Source organism: Mauremys mutica, chromosome 24 (genome assembly GCF_020497125.1).
Source record: "Mauremys mutica isolate MM-2020 ecotype Southern chromosome 24, ASM2049712v1, whole genome shotgun sequence".
Lineage (NCBI taxonomy): Eukaryota > Metazoa > Chordata > Testudines > Geoemydidae > Mauremys > Mauremys mutica.
The window spans coordinates 6,536,836-6,561,586 of record NC_059095.1 but is presented as its reverse complement, the minus strand read 5'-3'; the positions used below and the strand labels follow the sequence as shown (position 1 = coordinate 6,561,586).

Genomic DNA, 24,751 nt, shown 5'->3' with positions numbered 1-24,751 from the left:
GGTTCCAAAGAGGACAGATCTAGACTGTTCTCAGTGGTAGCAGATGACAGAACAAGGAGCAATGGTCTCAAGTTGCAGTGGGGGAGGTCTAGGTTGGATATTAGGAAAAGCTTTTCCACTAGGAGGATGGTGAAGCACTGGAATGGGTTACTTAGGGTGGTGGAATCTTCATCCTTAGAGGTTTTAAAGGCCCAGCTTGACAAAGCCCTGGCTGGGATGATTTAGTTGGGATTGGTCCTGCTTTGAGCAGGAGGTTGGACTAGTTACCTCCTGAGGTCCCTTCCAACCCTGATCTTCTATGATTCTATTATTCCTGTTTTACAAAGGGGGAAACTGAGGCATTCATACACTTACATGACTTGCCCCAAACTAGAGCATGAGAAAGTGGCAGTACTGGAAACACAACTCAGGAGTTCCTAACCCAACAGACCAGGCATCATCAGGACAATTAAGACACTTTTGCTCAGTCTTTCTATGCAAAACCAGTACCCACTAACCCCCAGTAAACCAGTTTATACTGATCTTCAGCACATGGCGCACAGCTCATCTTACTGGAGCGGCATATTGCTGGCAGGGGTGTGTTTATGTGTGTGTCTCCTTACGGTGGAAGCCCAGGGAGGGCCATGTTGTAAAATGGTTTTTGTATTGGGTACCCAGATGCATGACCAATGGGCCTTAGGGGGAAGGAGAATTAACCACAAAGACTGCACTGCTTCCACTCCAGCGGCACGGTCTCAGTTTCTCCATATTAAAAAGTAAAATGATGGCTAAAGACATCTAGCACTCCTATAGTGCCCCAAACACACATGCTCACTAAAGTCAATAGAAAGACTCACGTTGACTTCAGTGGACTTTGGATCTAGCCTTCAATGACCATCAGAAGCCTTGTTATGGTCATATAAACTCAGGGGCTTGCTCCTATAGCAGAGTTAAAGTCCTCGGCATCAGTGCCCTCAGCTCATATGCTCACTACAGCAGCAGAAACTGAAAGTTGCAGCTACTCCTCGTTGTAGCCTTCTGCCAAAAAGTGTCATATGCTGAGAGCGCTGGTCTGCCATGAATTTTGGTTACAGCCACCTCCTCTTCTTTGGTTGTTTCACCATACCAGACATTGCCATAGGCAACAGGCTCACCTCTTAGGCAGTAAACAGACATGTCTATTGATAATGATTTTATTTTTCTTTTCCAGAACATTTTCTCTCCATAATGCACGTCCCCTGACTAATTAAATGCATTGAATGATTCCGGAAAGCGAGACAAAAAAACCAACAAGTCTCTGCAGTAAATTAAAACAAAATCTCTGACAGTGAAAATAAAAATTCATCATTGTACCTATGTGTATCGTACTCCTTCCTCCAATGGAGACTGGCCAGAACTGAGTGGTACCTGCCAACCACCAACAGAAGTGGCACGAGTCTAGAACTGTTATAACGAAAATGAGCGCACACAAAAAATGCAGGATTAGTGTTACTGAGGAACAGCTCTGTTGCCTAGTAGTTGTAGCACAGGAAGAGTCTGATGAACCAGAGAGAGTGCTCTGCACTTGCAGAGAAGCAGGCCAGTGGCCTAGTACAGGGGTACTCAAACTGGGGGTTGGGACCCCTCAGGGGGTCACAAGCTTATTACATGGGGGTCATGAGCTGTCAACCTCCACCTCAAACCCTGCTTTGCCTCCAGCATTTATAATGGTGTTAAATATGTAAAAAGTGTTTTTAATTTATATGGGTGGGGTCACACTCAGAGGTTTGCTATGGTGAAAGGGGTCACCAGTAAAAAAAATTTGAGGGCCACTGTCCTAGTGCCTTTTTCATTTATGCGCAAAGAAATCCAGATTTGGTTTTGTAGGTTACTGGGGGCTAAGAATGTCAGTGAGAGTCTAATCATGCCTCACCAGGAAAAGAGCAGTGCCTCCCGTGACTCACTCACAGCTGCTCTAGGACAGCCAAGGTGAGGAGGTGGAAGGTTATTGTTGGTTACTCCTGAACTGGCAAAATGGTAGATATAGATCAAGTGTTAATAGATGTAGGATGTTAGAAAAAAATCAGGGAGTTGCCTGGGTTTAGCAGGCCAATGCTCAAACCACTGAGCTATCCTTCCCCCTGTGAGAGATTCAATTACTGAATTATATGGAGCAGACAACATGCACTTTGGTTGGACGCTGGAAGACCCACGTCCAACAGGTAGCTGAGGGTCTTACTTTTAAAAGCAACCAGCAAAGCCACCACAGAAAGTTAAGCACTGAAAATATATTGTCAGTAGCCCCAGGACTCAGACAGAATGGCATGAAGATTTAACTAGCCCCTTTAAGTATTCTTTTTGGTCTTTCAGATAATGTGCTGGATCTGCTAGATGGAAGAAGTCTTTATGCAATTGCTGGGTCACCCAGTAGTTAGGTTATCCCAGATGAATTAGTTCTGGAGGCTTCATTTAGGAAGCCAGTCAAGCCAGGGAATTGCACAAAGCCTAAAAAGAATTATAGTAATGAGTCCAGTAAGTTGAGGCAACCATCAAGCCTTTAATTTAGAACCTCATTTTTACATGCTCAAAATATAAATTCAACTGAAATTATCCATTCTTCATCACAGCACAGATGAGACCGTTTTGGAATTTATAAGCAAAATTTATTCAGATGCTTTTTTGTGTTATGGGTAGCTGAAGAAAAAAAAACATGCACTGCTACTTTTAAGCCAATTTGTTGTAGTGCATGTCATGGGTTTGCTGGTTGTTTTTTGTTGAGTATTAAGTTTGGTAACACCAGAAGATACAAGCACAGGACTAAGTACTGGAGGTAGCGTGTTATGTGGCAGGTTTTCAAAGTATCCAGCTTTTCAACACAGTAAACTCTCTTGCCTGGCCAAATTCTGCAGTCCTTAAATCAAGCAAAACTCTCACTGAATTCAAGGGGAGTTTGCTTAAGGGATTACTTAAATCTTAATGCATTGCTGTCTGAGTTTCAATCCCAGACTGCAAAATTTGGCCAATTATTTATAAAACTTTCCCTACTGCAACTATTACGCGCCAGGCTCCACAGGACAGAGCAATAGCTGCAGTGATTACTAGAGTTTCTTCCCTTCTTGCAGAGATTATAAACTCAAAAACCAGCATGGTGATTACTGGCAAAAAACAATCACTATTGCTCAAGGAGTCTATCCTCCTCCAACCTAATGACTCTGGATTGATTTTCTTGTGTGCAAGATTGGGAAGTTAAAATGAAAAAAATTCTTAAAATGTAGTACAGAGGCTGCCCTAAAGCAAGTTACATGTATTCAGCCTCCCCAGCAGTCTGCATGTGGAGAGACTGGAAAATGGGTGCAATAGACAGAGCCTGTTTGGAAAGCAGTGTGCTGAGTTTCATAACTCTAGGACAGCCGGGAGAGTTGAGAAGGATGCTAGCAGCATTACCCCATAGATGCATTTTAGCTAAGGCATAATCTTATCCCACCTGCATGAACTTGGGAACCATTTTAATTATTTCTTCTGCCAATCAAAGCAAAATCCTTACAAACCAGACAGGACACATGGCTCGGCTGAGGGTGAGCCATAGCCCATGTCCCGAAGAAATACCTGAGGTCACAATGGTCCCTTCTGGCCTTGGAATCTATTACGTTAAAACAAACTGTGTCTGGATTGCTCCCTGTATGGTATTTTATGGTTGGGAAGATTAAGCAGATACTGTGAAATCTGACCCTGCACCATCACTTTTTGTTGTTACAAAACAACCCAAAGGACAGCACCAGGATTGGTTGCAAGTTTCCAAATTGACTTTGCAAGGGGAAACCCAGCACAACTGATAACCCCCCGCACTAGGGTGTTCTAATATCAGGGACCTGCAATAGTGGGATTAGAGCACAAGACTGCATTCATACACTGATAGATTCCACGGCCAGAAAGGACCACCGCGATCATCTAATCTGACCTTCTGTATACAGGCCAAAGAACATCCCCAAAGTAATTCCTCAAGCAGATCTCTAGACAAACATCCCATCTGGATTTTAAAATGGTCAGTCATGGGAAATCCACCACGATCCTTGGTAAACTGTCCCAGGGGTTCATTACCCTCTCTGTTAAATGTTTACACCTGATTTAAATAGAGCAAAAAGTGGCAGCCTCCTTCTGCTTCAGGTGTGAGGAGGATGTAATTCTGCTCTCACATTTGTGAATATATGAATGCTTTGATATCAGCAGGAACACTCTGATCAGCAATGCAATACCCCAGCTGCAGTAATTACCATGAGCTGAACTTACTTTCTATAGTGACAGGATAGGGCTAGGGCACACCTAAATGAGATAACAGGGTAAATTGCTTTCACTCTGGAGAGAACAGGTCATTGTTCCACCAATGCCCCTGAATATGCATTGTAACCATGCGGCCCTACCCTCCTCGGTTTAAAGTAACCGCCGCTATATTCTTTCACATTCTCAGGAACGTCTGGTATTGATTTCCCACCATGCAAGGAGCTGTAAACAGTTGGTTTAATACTACAACCTTGAAGGGATCAGAGCTGCAATCAATTGTTCACGCTGGCGGAGATGTTTGTTACTCTCAGGCTTTAGCAGAGGCGGGGGTGCTGAGTGCTACTGAACCAAACTGTAAACCCTGTGTAAGATGGAAACCACCTCAAGCTGCCCCACCCCCAGCACCCCTAATTCCAGCACCTATGAGCTTCAGACCCTTCTTGTCTTGAAGATGCCAGAATGGGCTTTTCATTGCATAGCGGAGCACGCTGGCTCTGTTCGCTTCTGCTCACTATTCGTAAATATTACTTACATTAACACGAATTGAAGCAGGACTGCTAATGACCTGTTTCCTATTAGCTGTTCTAAATGGAGAAACGGTGTCCCAGCAAGCCTGGTTCAGTAATGAGCTGGGATGGGGAAAGGAGACATTCCTTGGGGTGTAGAGCACTAGCAAGTTGCAACAGTTATAAGCCCCTGAAACATCTTAGTTTGCACATGCTCAGTAAGGGCTTACAATTTTAGGAGCATTTTCCTGTCAGACTACCTGTACTGGGAATGCTCCATCCTAGGGCTGAGCAGGACTCTCCATGCAATTGCTCCTTCCAGCTGCTGTGTGCAGGGCATAAAAGCTAGCGGCAGGCAAGTTTTTCCTCCAACTATTCCAAAGCAAGAAGGAAACAGGCTTCAAATCCATTCGGAATGGCTTGTCCAGAGGTGATGCTAAAAACACCAAATGCACAGTGCAACCTATTTTAAGGAAGAGCCCACAAGCTGGCAAAAGGCACGTCTCTCTCGAGGGCACCTACGATACCAATCCAATGTCACTGGGAGCTACAGTAACTCAGCAAGCGTTTCTGCTAATCAGGCATCCCTTTAAAGCGTGAGCCACTGTGTACTGGAAAGCTTGGGTGAAGAGCCCTGGACAAGGTGCATTTTCTCTTGCTTTTAAAAAAAAAGATGGTTGAAAAATGAGAGTTTTAATCTCCATCCAAAGGACAATACTACTAGGGCATCTGGCCACACACTACTTTTTCCTAGCTAATCCATGTACAGTGAATAATGAAAATGGGGACACACAGCTAATGTTTTTCTTGCTTACAGGAAGGTGGATAGTTCTACTCCAAGCCACAAAAGATCGAAATTCAGCCTCAAATGGAAAGTGGTATTTTAAATAAGAGAGAGTCATCTTGGCTTGTAGACGTACTATATATGAATAGAAGTACAGTAACTCCAGAAAGTATTTTAAAAGTTAGATTGCTGTTGCCTGTAGGAGTTTTGGGTTTTTTAGTGTCATCTACACATACCATTAACCTAAAACTTTTGGGAAAGGTCTTGAGAGGTTCACATGTAGGAACATTGTGGTTACCACACTGCTGCACCTCCTCTGCTAGCAGCCTGGGGAATCATCAGAAAATGGTTGCAAGACACAGTGTTCCACTTACCTTAGGCTGTGAAATTCAGAGGGGTTTAAAATTGAGAGAGATCACACACTGGCATTGTCTGTCTAGACTGGAAAATTCCCAGGCCTCTGCAGATGCATTAACATTAGTTTTGGGCAACAGGGTAATTTCCCCATCCTAATGTATTAGCAAACAGAAGCAGTAAGATCTTGCTTGAGAACAAAAGTACTGGAGAACAAGTGAGCTCCGGCTGTAACGTGCTCTTAGCTACAGTCTGGAAACAGTAACGTTTAATGACATTTTCATAAAACCTTCTTTTAAAAAAATCACTAACATCCCGCCTCCCTCCAAACATACCACAGGGTGCATGTAACGGAAGCAACAACAGAGCCTTGGCAAGTTACCAATAATATTAGGCTAGGACCAGTGTTTTATAAACAATAGTGATGAGAAATGCTAAACAAGACCCTGAGATGAAGGTGAACAGGACTAAAATCTGCCCAACTGCAAATGGAAAGAGAAAGGAATGGAAGCGAATGGATTACTGACCAGAGATCATGGCAGGAACTAGGACACTCCTGCTTATATTATTAATGTAACCATCAAACTGTTTAAATATACAGAACGGCTTTAGACCTGATCCTGCAGCAACTATAAACTTAGGAACCCCTTAAAAAAAAGAAAACACACACCCGCACACATCCGTGAGAGTTAAGCACAGAGTGGAGACAGCATAAACCGAGGGATATAAACCTCAAAGGAACCCGGGCATAGCGGAATGCAGCCTCCAGCTGAGGGAGAAAAACATGCTATGGAAGGAATCCTACTGTGGCAACCAGTTAATGATCCTTTCTCATTTCCCAATCAGATTAACAGTCAAGACCGTTTACAGTGCACTTCCAAAGAGAGAACTGGTTATTGCACTGTCCAAAGAAAATGCAATAAGCTGTTTGCTGAAGACACTGCTTGCTGAGCGCTCCCTTCCTGGTGCCAGGGAGGGAGCTGAAGGAAGAGGTGCAGTATGAAACGTGCTAATAATTATCTTTTAATTTACATGTGCACATTTTTTTTTTTTAAAAAGCGAGTGCTCTGAGTCCAGTTGGCTGGGCAGAGCTGTCCGTCCCTTTGCCCCGTGGATTTAGCCTTCAAGCTGGCTGTATGGCACATGTCTGCGAAACCAGGTTCGGCACCTTCACACTCACAGAAACTTCTTGTTCGGCGGAAACTTTACATCAGCCATTCAGTGTTTAAACAACCTGCACGGATTGCGCGAGTCTCTGCACATCTCCCTCGCCACAAAATGAAGGAAAATGGGCAAGGCGGGGGGAGACCTAAGGAAGGTGCACAGGAACTGGAAGTTCTGTTAATCTCGGCTTTCCTCCAGGCTGGTTAGAGGAGAGAGGGAGAAATGGCAGGAGCCAGTGGAAGGCAGAAGCTCCTGCTGGGCTCACCGGTGGCTCAGTGCTGCTCGCTGGGTTGGTGATTTGTCACTTCACTGCTGCTTGGATTTAAGGGATAACCTCTGTACCGTCTTGTAAAGGAGACCAAAGTGCTAGAAAGGGGAGGGGTGGAAAGAGTAGTGAGTCCATGTCAGTGCTAGCAAACAGGCAGTGTGTGTTCTTCTCTGCTCGCAGGGAAGGAGGAGCTCATTAGGAGGCTGGAGGCAGTGCTAGCATATAAATGCAATATCTGCCTCAGGGCTGAGTTTGCACCCATATCCCTACCCTAAGGAGAACTCTGCCTCTCTTCCGGATAGATCTGCTCAGGGCTTGGCAAACAATGCTCAGTTGTTACAGTACAGCAAGTGAAGCCAGGGTTATAAGGAAAGAACAATGAATTACTTACAGAAACGCCCACTGGGCCTGTCTGCTTTACCATTACGAACGCCTGTTTTCATGGAGAATTGCCATGAGTATGTGCTGTTGATCTGCAATCAGTATGTTTGGAACCTACTCCAATTAAAATAGATGGCAAAACTCCCACTGACTTCAGTGCATACGATCTGGCCCATTGATAGTAACATTTGGCCTGTAGTGATTTGGGGATTGCAAAACAGGTAACATCACAGATTAAGGCCAACCCTTAATCCTTTAACATGGGCTTATCTTTTCCAGTTTTAGAAATTGCTGAAAAACCCATGTGATTCCCATTTTCTTTTAAATGGCCACTGCAGAAATTCAACAAATACTTGGCTACAAACCCAAATCTTAGCAGCAGCCTCCAAATGACCCACCATCAATCTAGCTAACCAGTAAGAAATAAATGGGTGGACAGGACCATTTGAATTATACAAACAGTATCTGTACTTTTCTTTCCATGTAATAGGATTGTTAATATACAAAAGACATTCATCAAATGGTGGGTGTTTCCTGAAGCATCTAACTTGAAAAAAAGAAATTACCAAAGAAAAGGCTTGTTATGAAGCAAGAGAATTAGGTACAGACTGTGACCCAACAAGGTTCCCCCTTTCATTGAGCACTGATCAGGAGCCAGACTCGCAATGGTCTCTGTGACACTTCACCCATGGTGATATTATTATATTATTATGGCATAATTATGATGTATTTTATGCAAGACAGGTCATGTGAGATATCATTGGAAAGGTTTTGATTTCCTGAATAGGATTATCTTATTTGTATGCACGTATCATTTTTGTATCTGAAGCTAGGAATATTGACTAAGTATCTCTATTACAAATGTGTACACACCTGGGGAATGCCCACTAGACAAGATTCTTTCATTCTGAAAACCTGGTTGGGCAAAGGGCCATTAGCGAAAACAACAGGCCTTAGAAGAAGCTTATCTCCCACCTGGGAGCCTTCCTGAGGATGCTGCAGATAGCCTCCGACTCATGGCTGCTGTGACACTCTAGGGACATGTGATCAGGTCACCTGGTGCTGGACTCCATCTTGGGATACCAGTGTTTTTCCACTGACTGGTGTGGGAACCAAGCTTTGAAACCAAGGGTTCCCGCCATATGCAAAAACTATTTAAGGCAGGGGAGTGACATCATTGTGGTTCTTCACGAACTCCTCACCCAGAGACTTCTGGAAACACCTGAGGAACCAAGACTGAACTGGGGGGGGGGGGGGGGAGCGCTGGACCCACTAAAGGGATTTTTAGCCTGTGAATGGCATACCTGAGGATTCCAAGCTATGAACAAATGCAGCTTGCCTCTTAAGAATCTGCAGCCTGCTGGTACCCTCCCTTAGGGTGAGAATTTGCTATTCATATCGGATCTATGTAGTATAGTAAGCTCAGTTTGCGTCTTTGGTTTCTTTGCTAGGGAATCTGCTTCAATGTGTTTGCTATGGCTTATAATCACTTAAAATCTATCTTCTGCAGTTAATAAACTTGTTTTTGCTTTGTCTAAAACCAGTGCGTGGGAGTCATAACTCAGGGCAGAAAGCTGATGTATATTCCTCTCCACATTCCGGGGGGGAGGGGAGGGGGAGAGGAGGGAGGAGAAGAGAAAATTTCATGAGCTTACGCTGTACAGTTCCCTGTGCAGCACAAGACAGGATAATTTTGGGTTTACACTCCATGCCTGAGTTGCTAGGAAGCTCCTTAGCTGGAGCCTTCCCATGCAGAGCTGATCACAGCATCTGCATGCAACTGCAGCTGGGTGCGTCCTACCTGTATGTGTGCTGGTGACAGTGCAGGCTGGTCACAGCAGTACAGTGTAAAGGGAGACCAGGCTGGTGGGTCCCCAGTGGCACCCCGGGGGGGACCCGTTACAGTCTCATTATCGTGTCAAAAGTAATAGCTCCCTGAACCTACGGACAGGCCAACAAGCTTAGAATGTAACGTGCTTGTGATATAAACTATCACCTGAACATGTGCTTATTTATTTCATATGCACTGAATTGCTTGGGATGTCTCCTGATTTTATTCATGCAATAATTAAAGTTTCAAAAAAGGATTTTGATTTTTATTAATTGCACAAAATTGTAGAACCTTTTGTGCAGTCTGAATTCAGGCATCTGGAGCGCCGATGTTATGCACCCCAGTGTGTGACCTGACCTATCACGGGCTGTAATCTCTTACTACGACACGGCAGATTTAACTCCGATGTCTCAGGGCTGGTCTACATGAGAAGCGCTGCAGCTGCACCACTGTAGCACAGCTGGTGAAGACGCTCTATGCCAAGGGGAGAGAACTCTCCCATGGGCATAGTAAAACCACCTCCATGAGAGGCAGTAGTTATGTCAGCAGAAGCGCTGGTCACACAGACTTAGATAGGTGTAACTTACATCGCTCGGGGGGGTGGGGGTGGCTTATTCACACCCCATAGCATGTAAGTTATACTAACGTAAGTGGTAGTGTGTACAAGGCCTTTGCCTGAAGCCCATGCATGCTATTAGAGCTCAGAATTCAAGCTAGTCTAGTAACACAATGAAACCCATTGCTCCCCAAGAGAAGGATACTGCTCTACGTTAGTTCCACATCAGGAATATGCTCCAGAGCTAGAAGGGAGCTGAATTATGAGCTTGATAACACTGTGAAGACACCCATGGAAGTGAAAACACCAGCACCAGAACAGCTAATGGGTCGCAAAAAATCAGGGGTCCTCTCTCATCCAGAGAAGACTGTTTCTCACACTCTGAGTTTGACCTGAATGCCACTAGAGCGTACCTGGCTCATACACTCGGATAGTTTAAAGAAGGGAATGAATAGAAGGATCAACTCCTTTTTTCTCACCTGGACTGCAACATAGGCAACTCCGAGGTAGGCTACTATACAGAGAGCCAGGAGCAGGTCAAAGATTGCTGGCTTGACCCTGAAATGGACCAACAAACGGTGAGGTCACCAAAGGAGCTGAGAAAGATGAAATACCCAACCCTGCCTTAGACAAAATACCCAACCCTGCCTTAATACCTACCTGTATGCGTTCATCACCTGCTTCAGCTGGTCGTAGAAAACAAACTCAGGGTCCCTGTGGAAAGAATGAGCTCTTCAGATGGTGCAGCATTTCTGGGCATTGGTTCCAGGGGAAATAAAAACAGCCCCAGAACTCACTCATCTCCTGTCCCCCTCACCACAGACGCAATCAACCAGTGACAGCTTCACATACCCCTTTAAGCCAGTTTACAGCTCTCAGCAGTTACCCGGATAAACGAGTAGTCATCTCCTATCCCAACCAGAGAAACTTGGAAAGCTGAACCCCATTCTCAGGGGGCTGCAAAATGCTGTTTACTTACACATAAGAACAAGACTCTTCGCCCTTCATCTCCACACAAATTTTCAGCTGTCTCAAAAGAGAAGATGCCCTGGAGACACCTCACTGAGCTCACAAGCATTTTCATCCCAAGCAGCTAAATCAGGACGAGAGACTGCCTTTGTTTAAAAGCAGGCAATGCTCTCCTGGCACTAGGAGATTGCTGCACCTCTCTCACTGCCTTCAGACAGGGTACAGCATATCTAACAAGGTGGACTTCTGGAGAAGGAGGGGGCTGAACAGTGAAAAAACAAGCCCTCCCTCTTCACACTGATGAAGACAATACTTGTAATTATGCCCACTGGAATTCTTGGGAGTTCCTTAGAGAATGCAGAACTTCCTGTTAGAAAGAACATGTGGCCAGACTGTACAGGTGCAGCAGGAAATAGAGGGTACAGTCACCCCACATGCTGAGGAGAACACCTGAGAAGCTGCTACTCTTGGAGACAGGAATGCAATGAAGGGGTAAGTCTGTTTAAATATGTCAGGACCAGACCAAATTTTCTCCCTCTCCTCATTCACCTCCCTCCCTTACCGTTTATCTGCCTTCACATGATGCTGCTTGACATCTTTCAGATAGCGGCTCATGTAATACTCTAAGGTGTTGAGGAAGGTGCTGTCTTTATCTACAAGCTGGGCAGCTCTGGGCTGACTGGTCAGCCAGTCCATCACCGACTCCAGCTGCTCCTGCTGGATCTGCTGCAGAAAGAGGACACCAGAGAGAGAATTAGACAAACTTATGTTGCTGATCAAAGGTCTCCAGAGCACTTCACTCCCTCTCCCCACAGGCTACATCTATGCCCCCCGGCTCCCTTACCATCTGCTCTGTGAAGATCTGCAAGTCAGCAGGCGCCCCCTGTGAAGAGAGAAAAGGGATGCAGTTGCGAAAGCAGGCATGGTGGCGTAGGAGAACTGGAAAGGCCTGGCCAATGGGCAGCAGGTGCATGTGGTGGGACAGTCTTACCTTCTCAGTGAGGTTGTAGATGACCCGAGTCAATGCCTCAGCAATGATCCTGGTGTTACGGGTTAGCGTCTTAGAGTCAACTCGTGACCTACAAGAGAAGGGAGGTATAAATCTGGCTACGGTAACAGCTTCCTCTTGGGAAAGCTCTTTTCACTGCATACAACTATGGTGAAACGTCATCCATAAAGGAGGAAGAAGAGGTCGCCCAATCAAGACAGTTATAGACCCAACACTCCCAACTCTTGGTCTTGATTTCTCAATGTTCCTGATGTGCTAACACCACTTGAGAAAGTTAAGACACCAGAACAATCACGTTTATAAAGTGTCTGTAGCCCACGAGTCCATTCAACAACTGATCATCTGCTGGCGCCCTCCCCTCAGAGCCACTGACCTCAAGTCCATGATGCTGTTGCGCAGGCCATCCCGGTGGCTCTCCAGGTGGGAGATGGTGAATGCAGGCAGGCGGCGGATCGCAAAGCGTTCATGCTCCCATGCCAGCATGTCCTCGGCCAGGTTTATCTTCTTGTGCACCATGGAGAATTTCACTTCTGGAAACTGGCTCGCGACCACCTGTGGAAGAAGCCAAGCAGCCCAGGAAAAGGATGACCCGGAGGTCACGGACCAGATCCCATCACTTCAGAGCACATTCCCCATCCCTCTGAAATCCCAGGCTGGAGTTCTAGTGTTATAGATGGTTACACCTTCCCTCCCTCCGGCCTATTCCAACAAGGGTATGTTTCTGCCAACGTCCTTCAGGAAGGGCTGGTTAAGGCAGATGCACCCGAAAAATACGTAGCAACCCTCGAAACCTGGCTTACAATATTCAAGCAACATTGTACAGTCACCAAGCTGCCAGGGCAGCCATCTGTCGCAGGAGCTGGCTAATTAGTTTGTACAAGCAAGAAGCTCTAAAAGGAACCACTGTATTAAGGAAAGGAAACTGACGCAGTCTGCTCCACACTGGACTCCTGAATGATAGATAACACCAGAAATGAGGCTTGGATGATATCAGGACTTCCTCCCTTCATCACTTTTAGCCACATTAATTTCACACCCTCTATCCTTCACAGAAGCAGAAGAGTTCCCCATAGCAATTCACCCGCAAATGCCCATCCATGCAGCACATGCACAGCCCACCCTCCCCAGCATGCCCAATGAAGTTGATGCTTTTCATTACCATCTCCAACTCCCTTAGAAAAGCATGCTGCAGGGTCCCCTCCTTGGGAGGTTTTGAGACGTGGAGGTGAAGACTGTTCCCTCTGCCCAGGGTGTCAAGGCACAGAACAAACGCCACGTTATCCTGCAGCAAACTGGAATCTGAAACAGATGCAGCCAAACCCATGAAATGCCACTCCACGCTTTCGGGGCTAGACACACGTGCAGGACATATGGAAGAGGTCTCCCAGCATGATCAGGTATTACAGCTGCACAGTAAGGAGGCCAGTATGCACCCTATACTCCTCTTACAACAGCTGCAATACAAATAGCATGGAAGACACTTTACAATATATACCTTATTATAGTGGTTCAGAACGGATTCAGCTGATATTAAAAGCCCATCCAACAAAACAGAACATGGACATAGGCAATAATGGATATCTTCCCTCTGAGGATCTCAAAGTGCCTTACCCAAATATTAATCCTCATAATCCTATATGGATAGTAACATTATCTTGATTATAGAGGGGAAAACTGAAGCAGAGAAGTTAAGTGACCCATCCAATGTCACATAGCGAGTCAGTGACAGTCAGGAAGCGAACTATCTCCCAATCCCAAGTCATTCTAGTCTGAGATTCCTTTGTGCATACTCACAGAAGATAATGGTTTCTCTCTGGAATGTACATTTGCTGGAGGAGTGCACTGCAAGCCCATTTTCCTAGTTCTGACACACAGACTTCTCATGTCCCTGGCATTTTCCTCAACCACACAGCCCCAAGAGAATCACATTCTCTCCAGAGGGCAGAGAACACATACACAGTGATCTAGTCTTTGGCCTGCAAATGGCATCACAGCCTCTGAAGTTAGTTTACCCACCCCACTCCCTACCCTAACTTATCACAGCACGAATAGTGGATGTTTTCACTGCTGAGGTTGCTCCACCCAACTAAGCTTGTGGGACACTCTACTCCCATCCTAGGTGTGTGTCTCACCTGTGTGATCCAAGTTGTCTTCCAACCACCTCTTGGTTCCTTGATAGTTAAATTTACCGCCTCCAGATGCAAAGAACAACAGATTATACCTGCCCACCAAGAAACAGGGAAAATAGAGTGAGCAGAATTGACTTCTTGGCTTTGATGGCAACATGACCAGCCTCGGGAGAAGTAAAGAAGGACAGGGCATGGAATCCAAGTCCAACTTTGCCCAAAGACTAACTTTTGCTCATTACCATGAGCTGTATCCTGTTAAGCACCCCTGAGTAAAATCATGAGCGTTTTTACTTTATATACAATATGCACTTGACTGCAACATCTGTACAGGGATATGATAGAATCCACATCCTAACAGAACAGAAGGCAAGGAAATGCCTGCTGGAACACGCAGTTCTTACTGAATATTTGGCACTTCTGTACTTTACATTTCCAAGGCACTCTATAGACATTAACTAATCCCTTCCTCCTATCACCCTGTCTCTCTAGCATCACTTTGCTGATGCGAAAACCCAGACACACAAGTTAAGAAACTTGCCATGGGCCAAACAGTAAGACAGTGGCAGAGCAGGTATCAGAGCACAAGAATTCATGGCTCTTATTCTACCCTCAAGTCCACTAGAGGATGCAGCCTCTGCTTTGCACAAAGCAAACTGGTAAACCACTGCAAGGAGAAGAAAGGAAAGAGCATGATAATTCACGAACAGCAGATGTGTTGGAATAAAGATGAAATATTAGTTTTATTTCCCAACAGAGCTTGAGATAAAAGCACACAGGCAGGCTGGTTGCACCCTGCCAGCCCTGTCACTGCGCTAAGGGACTTTGCGTGTAGACCATTTCAGAGCTGCAGGATTGTTCACGAGTCCCTCTTACAGACAAAACCCCTTCCACGTGCCCACTCCCGCCCCATGCTCTCCGACGGCGAGAGCAGCTTCTTACCCAGCATGGGTACGTTTGTAGGTGTAGAGTCGAGAAAAGAGCCTGGCTAGTTCCAGTAGCCCAGAGATGCCACTGCCGTTGGAGTCTGCACCATGAGACAGCCACTGCAGGAAGAGAACGGGAGACATAAAGACAAGGCTCCATGACAGTGTTCACCCTCCCCACAGAGACCAGCTTCCGCTGCGACACACTAACCTCACAGGCTCCTGCGGAAAGCACACTCACTCCCCCACACCCTCCCCAAACAGCCAGAGGGTGGAGAAGAAACAGGGATACGGGTCCCAGGAAGTAACCCATTAACAGAAACAGAGAGCTGCAAGAAAAATAATACTTACCGGGGCCACTCCGAAAGAATCATAATGGGCAACTATTACAATGGTGGGCAGGTCCTCTCCTCCCAGACCAGTCAGCCTCCCCTAGGGATGGAACACACAGGGGCATTACCCAGCATCCCCTCCTGCGTCACTCTATTGCCTGGAGTGCAGGGGCACAAGAGACCACTCCTAACCATCACCCAGCCAATTTCTAACAGCCTCAGTGCTGAATCATACTCCCACTGACTTCCAGTCCTGAGCCACTAACCAGCTTTCTGGCTTCTGAATCCAGAAAGGTAGAAAAGCTGCCTCTATGACGTGGCTGAAAAATCTCCCGACTTCCTCTGAGGCGGCTTTAACTTTCAGTCTTTAGAAACACACCCCATACAGAATGGGCTTTCCTGTAAACATCACCAGCCTAGATCCCAGCTCTGATCCAGCTAGAACTCACCTCCAGGCTGGTTATGAGCCAGTCGCTGACAGCTTTGCTCTGAGCCCCACTCGTGACCATCTGGAAGCCGTTGGCAGTCGCCGTGTGCAGCAGAACTAGAAAATAAGAATTCAATACACTGACACTGGGGGGTGGGAAATCTTATCGCTCTCACTCCCTCGATAGCTGATTCACACAGAGTCTAGCTTTGCCAAATAAGCCCATAACTTCTCCGGCTCACGGTTTATATTTCCGCATCTCGTGACAAAGCAATTTAATTCGGTAGAAAAATCTCAATACTTTGAACTTCTACAGCAACTGTCACCTCAGGATCCAAAAGATGTTACCAACAATTAAGCCCAACACTCTTGACAGACAGGTAAATATTAAAGCCATTTACTGTGGAGTAAACCGAGGCACTAAGTGTTTACGTTACTTGCCCAAAGACAGAGTGATCAGTGGCCCAGCCAGGAGTTGTGACTCTCAGTAACCTGCTATAACCACTTAGAAAAAACAACTTGCCGCCAAATTTTACTGACTTTGGCCCCTAGGCTGTTGCAAAGGAGATGAAACAGAAATAAGGATTTCTATGGAACTACCTTCCTAAATCACGTCACTCCAAGTAAAATAATAACTTGGCCCTCATACAGTCTTTTCGTCCACAGCTCATTATCTCCAATGTGCAGATAGGGAAAGTGAGGCAAAGAACGATTAAGTGATCTGTCCAAGTGACACGTTAGGGTGAGCTGGGAACAAAACTCAGGACTCCTGGGGTCTACCACCCTAGCCACTAGATCACACGGCATCTCCAGAATTTTGTGGAAACCTTTGCCTACCATTCTTAGTGACACCTGACTGAGGAACATTATTATGGCTAATTTTCTTCCTTTCAAACCCCCCTTTCGCAGCAACTCACCTTCCGCAGCTGAAGCTGAACCTTGTGATGTAGAAGCAACCCGTGTTTGTTCATAGATGGAGAGCAGCTCTTCATCCTCTACTGCAAAATAGACCGGCACAATGGTTTCCATGGCCAGCATTTCTGGCTCTATCTCCATGAATTGCTGAGAAGTTAGAAGGAGAGGGGCACACTTAGGCTCCATTGAACTTGCAAGAAGGCAGGCATACGAATGGCCAAACCAGATGGGCATATGTCAAACTTTTAAACTTAACCTTGACAGAGTAAAAACCCCATCAAACCATAATTGGGAGTTTCAGTCACTATCTTGTACCTGAATCTTTGCTCCCTTTCTCCAATAACATCATCTCTCTGTCTGGAGCGATATTTACCCTGACAACATCCTGCGGCAGCGCTGACATGGCCTTCGGCAAGATGATCACCACGGCCCCAGCTGACTGGCGGAGAGCCTTCTGGTACTGCTCATACGAGAAATCCACTAGCCGCATCATCACGCAGCGGCGGCTCAACACGTCCGCCTCTACAGTGCGGGCCTCTGTGTTTAACACCGCATTCCTGGTGCCTGCAGGGAAGGAGAAGAGGATGAGATCTAGCCGATGGTCTTGTCAATACCAGCATCCCGTTCCCAGAACACTCTCCATGCTAAACAGCCTTGACTATTTCCACAGTCACCAGCAGAGACAGGTATTTGTAATCACTTCAGTTATTCCTTTCTCCCTTCCCCATTCCTTCTGAACGCCTTCAGTTTTCCCCCTTTCCCCTGTGGGGCACACTAATCATCTGCCCCTGGGTTCCTAAGCCCACAATGGGCACATTAGAGACAGTCAATGTTTGCTTCTCTGTATCTACCACCTATGTCGGTACCAGTGCTTTCTGGGAAAATCTGGGCAGCGGGTTGTTCAGGCAACTGCATCCTCTGGCTTTGTGAATAGCTTCCCTGAGAGCACAGGGATCAAGCTGAATGGAAATGCTAACAGACAGTCTGAGATAATATATGAAAAGGTGTTGGCTATACATGCATAACTTATTCAGAATATAAAATCAGAAATTTGGAATTGTGGGAAATTGATAAGGGAAGCAAAGGGACACAAGGAGAAATCTATGTTCAGCACAGTTAAGGACAAAAAGGAGTTCTTTAACTGTATTAGGAACAAAAAGAATCCTGACAGTGGCATTGGTCCATTATCAGATGGAATTGATAGAATTATCAACAACAATGCAGGAAAGGCAGAAGTGTTCAATAAATATTTCTGTTCTGTATTTGGGGAAAAAAAACAATATAGTCTCATCATATAGTAATGATAACCCTCTTTCCATTCCACTAGTATCTCTGGAGGATGTTAAACAGAAGCTACTAAAGTGAGACATTTTTAAATCAGCAGATCCAGATAAATTGGATCCAAAACTTTTTAAAAAGCTGGCTGAGGAGCTCACAGGGCCATTAATGTTGATTTTCAATAAGTCTTGATGCACTGGGGAAGTTCAAGAAAACTGGAAGAAAGCTAATGTTGTGCCAATTTTTAAAAAGGGTAAATGAGATGACCAAGGCAATTATAGGCCTGTCAGCCTGACATTGATCCCAGACAAAGATAATAGAGTGGCTAATACGGGACTTGATTAATGAAGAATTAAAGGAGGATAATATAATTAATGCAAATCAACATAAAACAGATCCTGTCAAACTGACCTGATATCTTTTCTTGATGAGATTACAAGTTTGATTGATAAAGGTAACAGTGTTGATAGAATATATCTAGGCTTCTCTAAGGCATTTGACTTGGTACCACACGACATTTTGATTAAAAAACTAGAACGATATAAAATTAACTCGACACATATTAAATGGATTAAAAACTGGCTAACAGATAGGTTTCAAAATTAATTGTAAAAAAAGGAAATCCCCATCGAGTGGGTGTGTTTCCAGGGGGGTCCAACAGGGATCATTTCTTGTCCCTATGCTATTTAACATTTTTATCAGCAGCCTGGAAGAAAAAGAAATCATCCCTGATAAAATTCAAAAATGACACAAAAATTGCAGAAGTGGTAAATAATGAAGAGCGCAGGTCACTGATTCAAAGCTACCTGGATCACCTGGTACACTAGGTGCAAGCAAACAATGGGTTTTAGGATGGGAAAATGTACATGTATACATCGAGGAACAAAGACGTAGGCCATACTTCTAGGACGGGAGACTTAAAAATACTGACATGCCAGAAAGGCGCATGATGTCAGTATTTTTAAGTCAGTCAACATGCTTGAACATGGCAGCACCCCAATTCACATTAGCTCTGCCTGCATGGACTGTGAAGGTCAGGGCTAGCCCTGCTTACATGGTTACTTGTCTACAGAGGACAAGCCAAACCTCTTTACAATGTAAGCACAGTTTTGTTTTGTTTTTTTTACTGTTTATGCCCCAATGACAGCAGCACAGCCGGGAACTGCATTACACCTTTACACAACAGCGTTTAAACATGGTCTTTGTTAGCAGAGTTCCGCCACAGTTTCCCTGAGCAGTGGGAACATTTTTATTCTTCCTGAGAGCTGCACTTCATGCCCCACTGTATGAAGATACATAGTGTAGTGTGTAATGCAGCCTCAGTCCCGCACTCAGAGCCATAGGGTTTATGGTCAGAAGGATCATCTACTTTGGGCTTCCATATAACACAAGCTATAGAATTTCCTCTAGTTACCCCTGCTTGAGCCCAATTAATACAGACCTCTGTCCCTGCACAGACACAGGGATCTACACCAGTGGATCAGATTGCAAGATCAGAGGGGCCTATATCTATAATACACCTCCCAGACAAACAAATCTGCCCATGCTCATCAGAAAAACCATGCAACAATCTCAAGAGCAATGACTGTTTACATGGTTGTAACTAGCATATTCTGTTCACAGCATGGATCTCAGTCAGATGTTGCTGCAGCATCAGATTAACATTGTTTTCTGTTGATACTACAAGAGCTACTGCTTGTAATTTCTCAGAGACAAATGAAATATGTATATAGTTATTTATAATCTGAAGGACTCTATTTTAATAGAATTAGAAGCAAATCAAACTCTGTTCTTAACCAGCTTCAGGCTCGATCTTTTTAAAAAAACCTAGTTGATCCCATTGGAAAGAAATTTGAGAGTTTGGAACAATAAAAAGCTTTTGCCCCAAAGGACATCTGGCCTCAGAACACACACAGAATGGGAACATTAGCTACCCAAAGCATTTAGCAAGGGATCAAGAGAATACACAATTCACTTAGCTAACCAGAAAAAGAAACAGCATTAAAAGTTAATCGCAAGCGTCTTAAAAATCAATATACTGCTTTTCTAAGAGTCCAAGAACTTGGAATCAGAGAGCGCTGCTGTGAACACTTGCCTGGATTTAATATGAAGTCAAAGCCAACTGAAACTTGTGCACAGTCTCTCCTTTTAAACCTGCCAGCGAAGACTTACTGCAGTCTGAAGAGATCTAGCTCAGTATCGCCATGAGAGAACACAGCTATGACCTAATGAAGTTCTCAAGAATGGAGGTTTGAACATTGGCAACGATTAAACTCTGGTTCAAAAATAATCACAAGGATCCAGTCCATCCATACATCTCGTAGGCCAAAATCAGACTAGGCAGAATTTCCAAGGCACACAGATCTAGCGAAGACTATTTCACCTTTAGCGCTACTTAATCTTATGGAATTTTAGAAATATCTAGAGACTCAATCCCCAAGTTCTATGACGTGACTCTGGGGCTCTGGATAAGGGATACCGAAGTATTTCTGGATGTCAACAAATGGCTGAAGCTTTAGACCACAATGACAAAAAACTAAGATCCACACAGGAGCAGAATATAAATCCTAATTTGGAAGAAGATAGCTAGGAAAAGAGCCCTTAGAAACAATACCTGGTTCCACGTTAACCAGCATTTGAGAAGAGAAAAGGTTACAACATTTAAGAAGTTCATGATGGATATTATATTTCTGACTCAAGACAAGATGTTGAGCAACGAATAAGAACGTGAAGTTTAAGAACATCAGGACTAAGAGAAAGATGAGGGAAATGTAATGTGAAGAAAGGGCTGGGGAATAGATTGGAGAAGGGACTAGAACTTTCAGACCAGGGAGCAGTGAGGCATATGTCAGGAGGAAGGAAAAAAGTGAAAACTGAATAGCTCAGGAAGGAGGAAAGTTGACCTCTGAACAGAAAGGAGAGGACAAGTCAAAGGCATACGAACAGAACAATTTAGGTGCCAAATTCTCCGACATAAGAGACTGTAACTCTACTGAAGCCAGACCAGGGCTGAAACCAGGGCTGGATTTAGCCCCAGGAGTGGGAGAAGAACTTTGTAATAATAGAACTGAGCTATCTGCAACATCGAAGTGTTGTGCAAGAGGCATCCTGGTGCAGCATTACAGGAAACTTCAGTTGCGGCCAAGCAGCCTGCTCTCACTTGCTCGGTGACCTCTGGAGATGCCCTTAACCCTTCTCCTAGCTTCTGTTAAAGCAGCTGTAAATCTGGGTGAAAAGTAAAAACCTCATTGGAAGCCAGATGCTAAATCTAAGCTGGGCTCCTCAGCTAAATGAAGTTAGCAGCACAGACAGGACATCAGCTGATTTATGACAGCGATTAAAGCCTGTGGGGGGTGGAAGCAGGGAAGAGAGAAGCCCCCACACAGCGCTCACTGGAGAGGATATTGCCAAACAAGGGGCTTCCTGTACAGGCCACAGCTAGTAGAGTGCAAAGCCATGTCCAGAAGCTGGGGTTTGACGTACTGCCCCGTTCTCTGACAGGGCCCACTTTGCCCAGTGACACTTGTTCATTTCGTTAGGCCAAAGCAGTCAACTGAAAAAAGTGACTGAGCCCCAGGTGAGGGTGAAGCAAGGCTGGTCTGGGATGAGCCCTAGCAGGATGTGCCAAGGCAGATACCATGGTGACAGGTCAGGTGGGCATCGGGGCAGGCCTAGGATAGACTGATCAGGGGGCAGTGAGGAGGCTGGCCAGGGCTGCCCCTTGGCGGGTGGGTCAGAGGCAGAGCCGGGCTCTGGGGGAGATGCTGGCTAAGGTGCCCTGGCACGGAGCAGGCAAGCAGTGGGGGTGCAGGCCGCAGCTCTGTCTCTGTGATGTAGGTCCAGGCCAGCGTTGCCAGGCACCTAGTGGGGTGTCATCCGACCCAGGCCCTGCACCCACCACCAGCTGCTCGCCCGGCCCGGAGCATAGCTGGGTTGGGCACCCAACTCACACAACTGGACAGGCCTGGGGATGGGGGATGCCAGCCCCCCCTGTCAGTCTGCCCCCCCCCCCCAGACCTAGGCCGCCTCAGAGATCAGTGGGAAACTGAGCTTGGGGTGGACAGAGGCCGGGCCAGACTCACCCTAGGACAGGCGGGGGGTGCAGGGGACCCCCCCAGGCCGAGCCCCATGGGGGGAAGGGGAGCCCAGTACTCACCATAGGGCAGCCCTGGGGCTCTGTGGGGGGGGGAGAGTCAGGCCGGGCCTGGGGGGGGGGGAGCCCGGCGGTCACTCACCGTAGGGCTGCCCCGGGGCTGGGTGGGGAGGACGGATTGGGGGGGGGGAAGGGGGAGGCCAGGGATGGGGGAAGCCGGGCCGGGGGGGGGCGGTCACTCACCACAGGGCTGGGCCGGTGCTGGGGGGGGGGGCAGGGGGAGCCGGGCCGGGCCCGGGGGGGCGGTGCTCATCAGAAGGGGGTGGCCGGGGATGGGGGGGCGGGCCGGGGGGGCGCTCACTCACCGTAGGGCTGGGCCGGTGCTGGGGGGGGGGCAGGGCGGGCCGGGGCGGGGGGGCGGCGCTCACTCACCGTAGGGCTGCCCCGGGGCTGGGGGGGGGGGCAGGAGGGGCCGGGCCGGGGAGACAGGGGGAGTTGGGCCGAGGCCTGGCCGGGGCGGTCACTCACCGTAGGGCTGCCCCGGGGCCGGGGGGGGGGACGGGGGACGGACGGGGGGGACGGGGGAGGGGGGCCGGGCCCGGGGGGACCCGGCGCTCACTCACCGTAGGGCTGCCCCGGGGCGGGGGGGGGGGGGCAGGGGAGCCGAGCCCGGGGCGGGGGGGGGCAGGGGGGCCGGGCCCGGGGCGGGGGGGGGGCAGGGGGGCCGGGCCCGGGGCTGGGGGGGGGGCAGGGGGGCCGGGCCCGGGGCGGAGGGGGGGGGCGGCGCTCACTCAGCGTAGGGCTGCCCCGGGGCTGGGGGGGGGGGCAGGGGAGCCGAGCCCGGGGCTGGGGGGGGGGGGCGGGGGGGGGGGGCCGGGCCCGGGGCGGGGGGGACCCGGCGCTCACTCACCGTAGGGCTGCCCGCCCAGCTCGTACTGCTGCATGCGATAGACCGTGAACTCGTGGGCGGCCTCGGCGGCGGGCGGCGGCCCCAGCAGCAGCAGCACGGCCGGCACGAAGAGCAGGAAGCTGAGCGGCAGGCACGAGGCCTTCAGCACCGACTCCAGCACCTCGCCCGCCTCTTCCAGCATCGCCCCGGCTCCCGCACACCCGGCCACCCGCCGCAGCCTGCAGGCACCGCACGGACAGCCCGGCGGAGGGGGCCTCGCCCGCAAGCGCTCACGGGAGATGGAGTCCTGCCAGGGGGAGGGGCCCGGATGGGGGCTGGAGGCCTAGCCCCGGGGGCTGCTGGGAGTTGTAGTCCTCTATAGGCGCGTTCCTTGCCAGGGCTGCTGGGAGTTGTAGTTGAAATACTTTCCTCATGGATTGTATTTTAAATGGATACCCTGCCATAAATTCTCAGTTACTGAGGGACAATCTCCACTCATTGCTACATTTGCTTTCCACAACCAACTCTCTGTATAACTTTTCATGAGTGACACAGCCGAATACTTGGATGCTAATATCTAAACTGAAGTTTTAAAATTTATTCACCTAAATGTGGGTTATTGCTGATTATACACTGTATGCAGCTTATGGTTTTAAAAACAAACTTTGCATTTGTGGATAATCTAAGCACTATACCCAGACACTCTTTTCTTAACCTGTCTGCTATATAATTTTTTTAACATTAGCTTTAATAAAATATTTACCGAGAGCTGCAAAGGATGTTTGGGGTTGTAGTATTTCCAGGATCTGTTGCAAGGGCTGCTGGGGGATGTTGTCCTCTCACACCCTTCTCTGTTTAGTTCGCACCCACCTCACTGGCTCAGCTGGTTAAGCCACCATCAGTTTCATAGCCAACAGCACAGGAGAGAGTGATACGGTCAGCATCCCGTCCATCCCCCTTTGGCTGCCCTAACCCAATGAATCGGGTACCCGATTCGCAGTGGGGTAAACTGAGGTGGCCTTTCAGTGTGAGATTGTTAAATTCACGACCTTCAGGAGCATAGTCAAGTGCTTCAACCACTCAGCCGCTCCACCTCATGCGCAATGCACCCTCTTACCAATAGGGAGGGTGGCCACTTACAATTCCAGTATCTTCAGGAACAGCCTGGGCCTGACCCCACCTCGTTGTTGTGATCTCACACGCACGGTGTGAGGCCATGCCACACAGATGGGGTGCTCTTCTGAAGACAGCCCTGCCCTGTCCCCGCTGGAATGACCTGGCACGGATGTCATGCGCGAGGTCACACTGGCGGAGGGATGCTCTTCATTATGAGGTCCCCCATTTGACACCAGACAAAACCACAGCCAGTTTTGGCTGAGTAGCAGACAGGGGACAAACAGCAGAAGAGCAGAACTGTTCAGTTTCAAACCAGACAAATGTCCTGTCTACCGATAGACCTCACTTCTGTTTCATAGAGACCAGCTCCAGGGCCAAGGCTGAATCATTAGTCTGCATGGACCATTTAGTGGCAGCTTACAATGAGGACCAGTTAGTGGAGGCGTGTTTTTAGCAACGGGAGCACCAGTCCATCACACTGGGACCCACCAAATACTCATTTCACACAAGCCGCAAACAGCCATCAGATGGCAGGGATTTTCCATTTACAAGCTGGGCTGGTTTCGACCAGTGACTAGGGTGACCAGACAG

At 47.5% G+C, this 24,751-nt stretch overlaps 1 protein-coding gene across 2 annotated transcripts; it reads right to left on the bottom strand.

Moving 5' to 3' along the window:
- Window positions 1–6,887: 6,887 nt before the first annotated feature.
- NCLN (nicalin) lies at window positions 6,888–23,857 on the bottom strand. 2 transcript variants are annotated; one of them, XM_044998795.1, is made up of 15 exons: window positions 23,808–23,857; window positions 17,158–17,348; window positions 16,787–16,931; window positions 15,892–15,986; window positions 15,462–15,542; window positions 15,127–15,230; window positions 14,191–14,279; window positions 13,218–13,357; window positions 12,432–12,610; window positions 12,041–12,128; window positions 11,894–11,932; window positions 11,612–11,775; window positions 10,741–10,794; window positions 10,560–10,638; window positions 6,888–7,410 (listed from the first exon to the last, which is right to left on the bottom strand). In XM_044998795.1, exons 2-15 carry the CDS (start codon window positions 17,275–17,277, stop codon window positions 7,351–7,353), a joined length of 1,437 nt encoding a protein of 478 aa, XP_044854730.1. In that variant the 5' UTR covers window positions 17,278–17,348; window positions 23,808–23,857; the 3' UTR covers window positions 6,888–7,350. The 2 variants fall into 2 exon arrangements, with proteins under 2 accessions (XP_044854730.1, XP_044854729.1); XM_044998794.1 differs by lacking the exon at window positions 23,808–23,857 and adding an exon at window positions 23,066–23,320.
- Between the last annotated feature and the right edge of the window lie 894 nt (window positions 23,858–24,751).

What these genes read in the sequence shown, in the direction of transcription:
- NCLN (XM_044998794.1), bottom strand. Translation starts at nt 23,246, where the DNA reads ATGCTGGAAGAGGCGGGCGAGGTGCTGGAGTCGGTGCTGAAGGCCTCG. An exon ending in AGATCTTCACAGAGCAGATG is followed by an intron (nt 11,776 to 11,893) that starts GTAAGGGAGCCG and finishes CTCTTTCTGCAG; the next exon opens with CAGATCCAGCAGGAGCAGCT. An exon ending in TTGCCTATGTTGCAGTCCAG is followed by an intron (nt 7,411 to 10,559) that starts GTGAGAAAAAAG and finishes TCCCCTTTCTAG; the next exon opens with CACTTTGGTCTCCTTTACAA.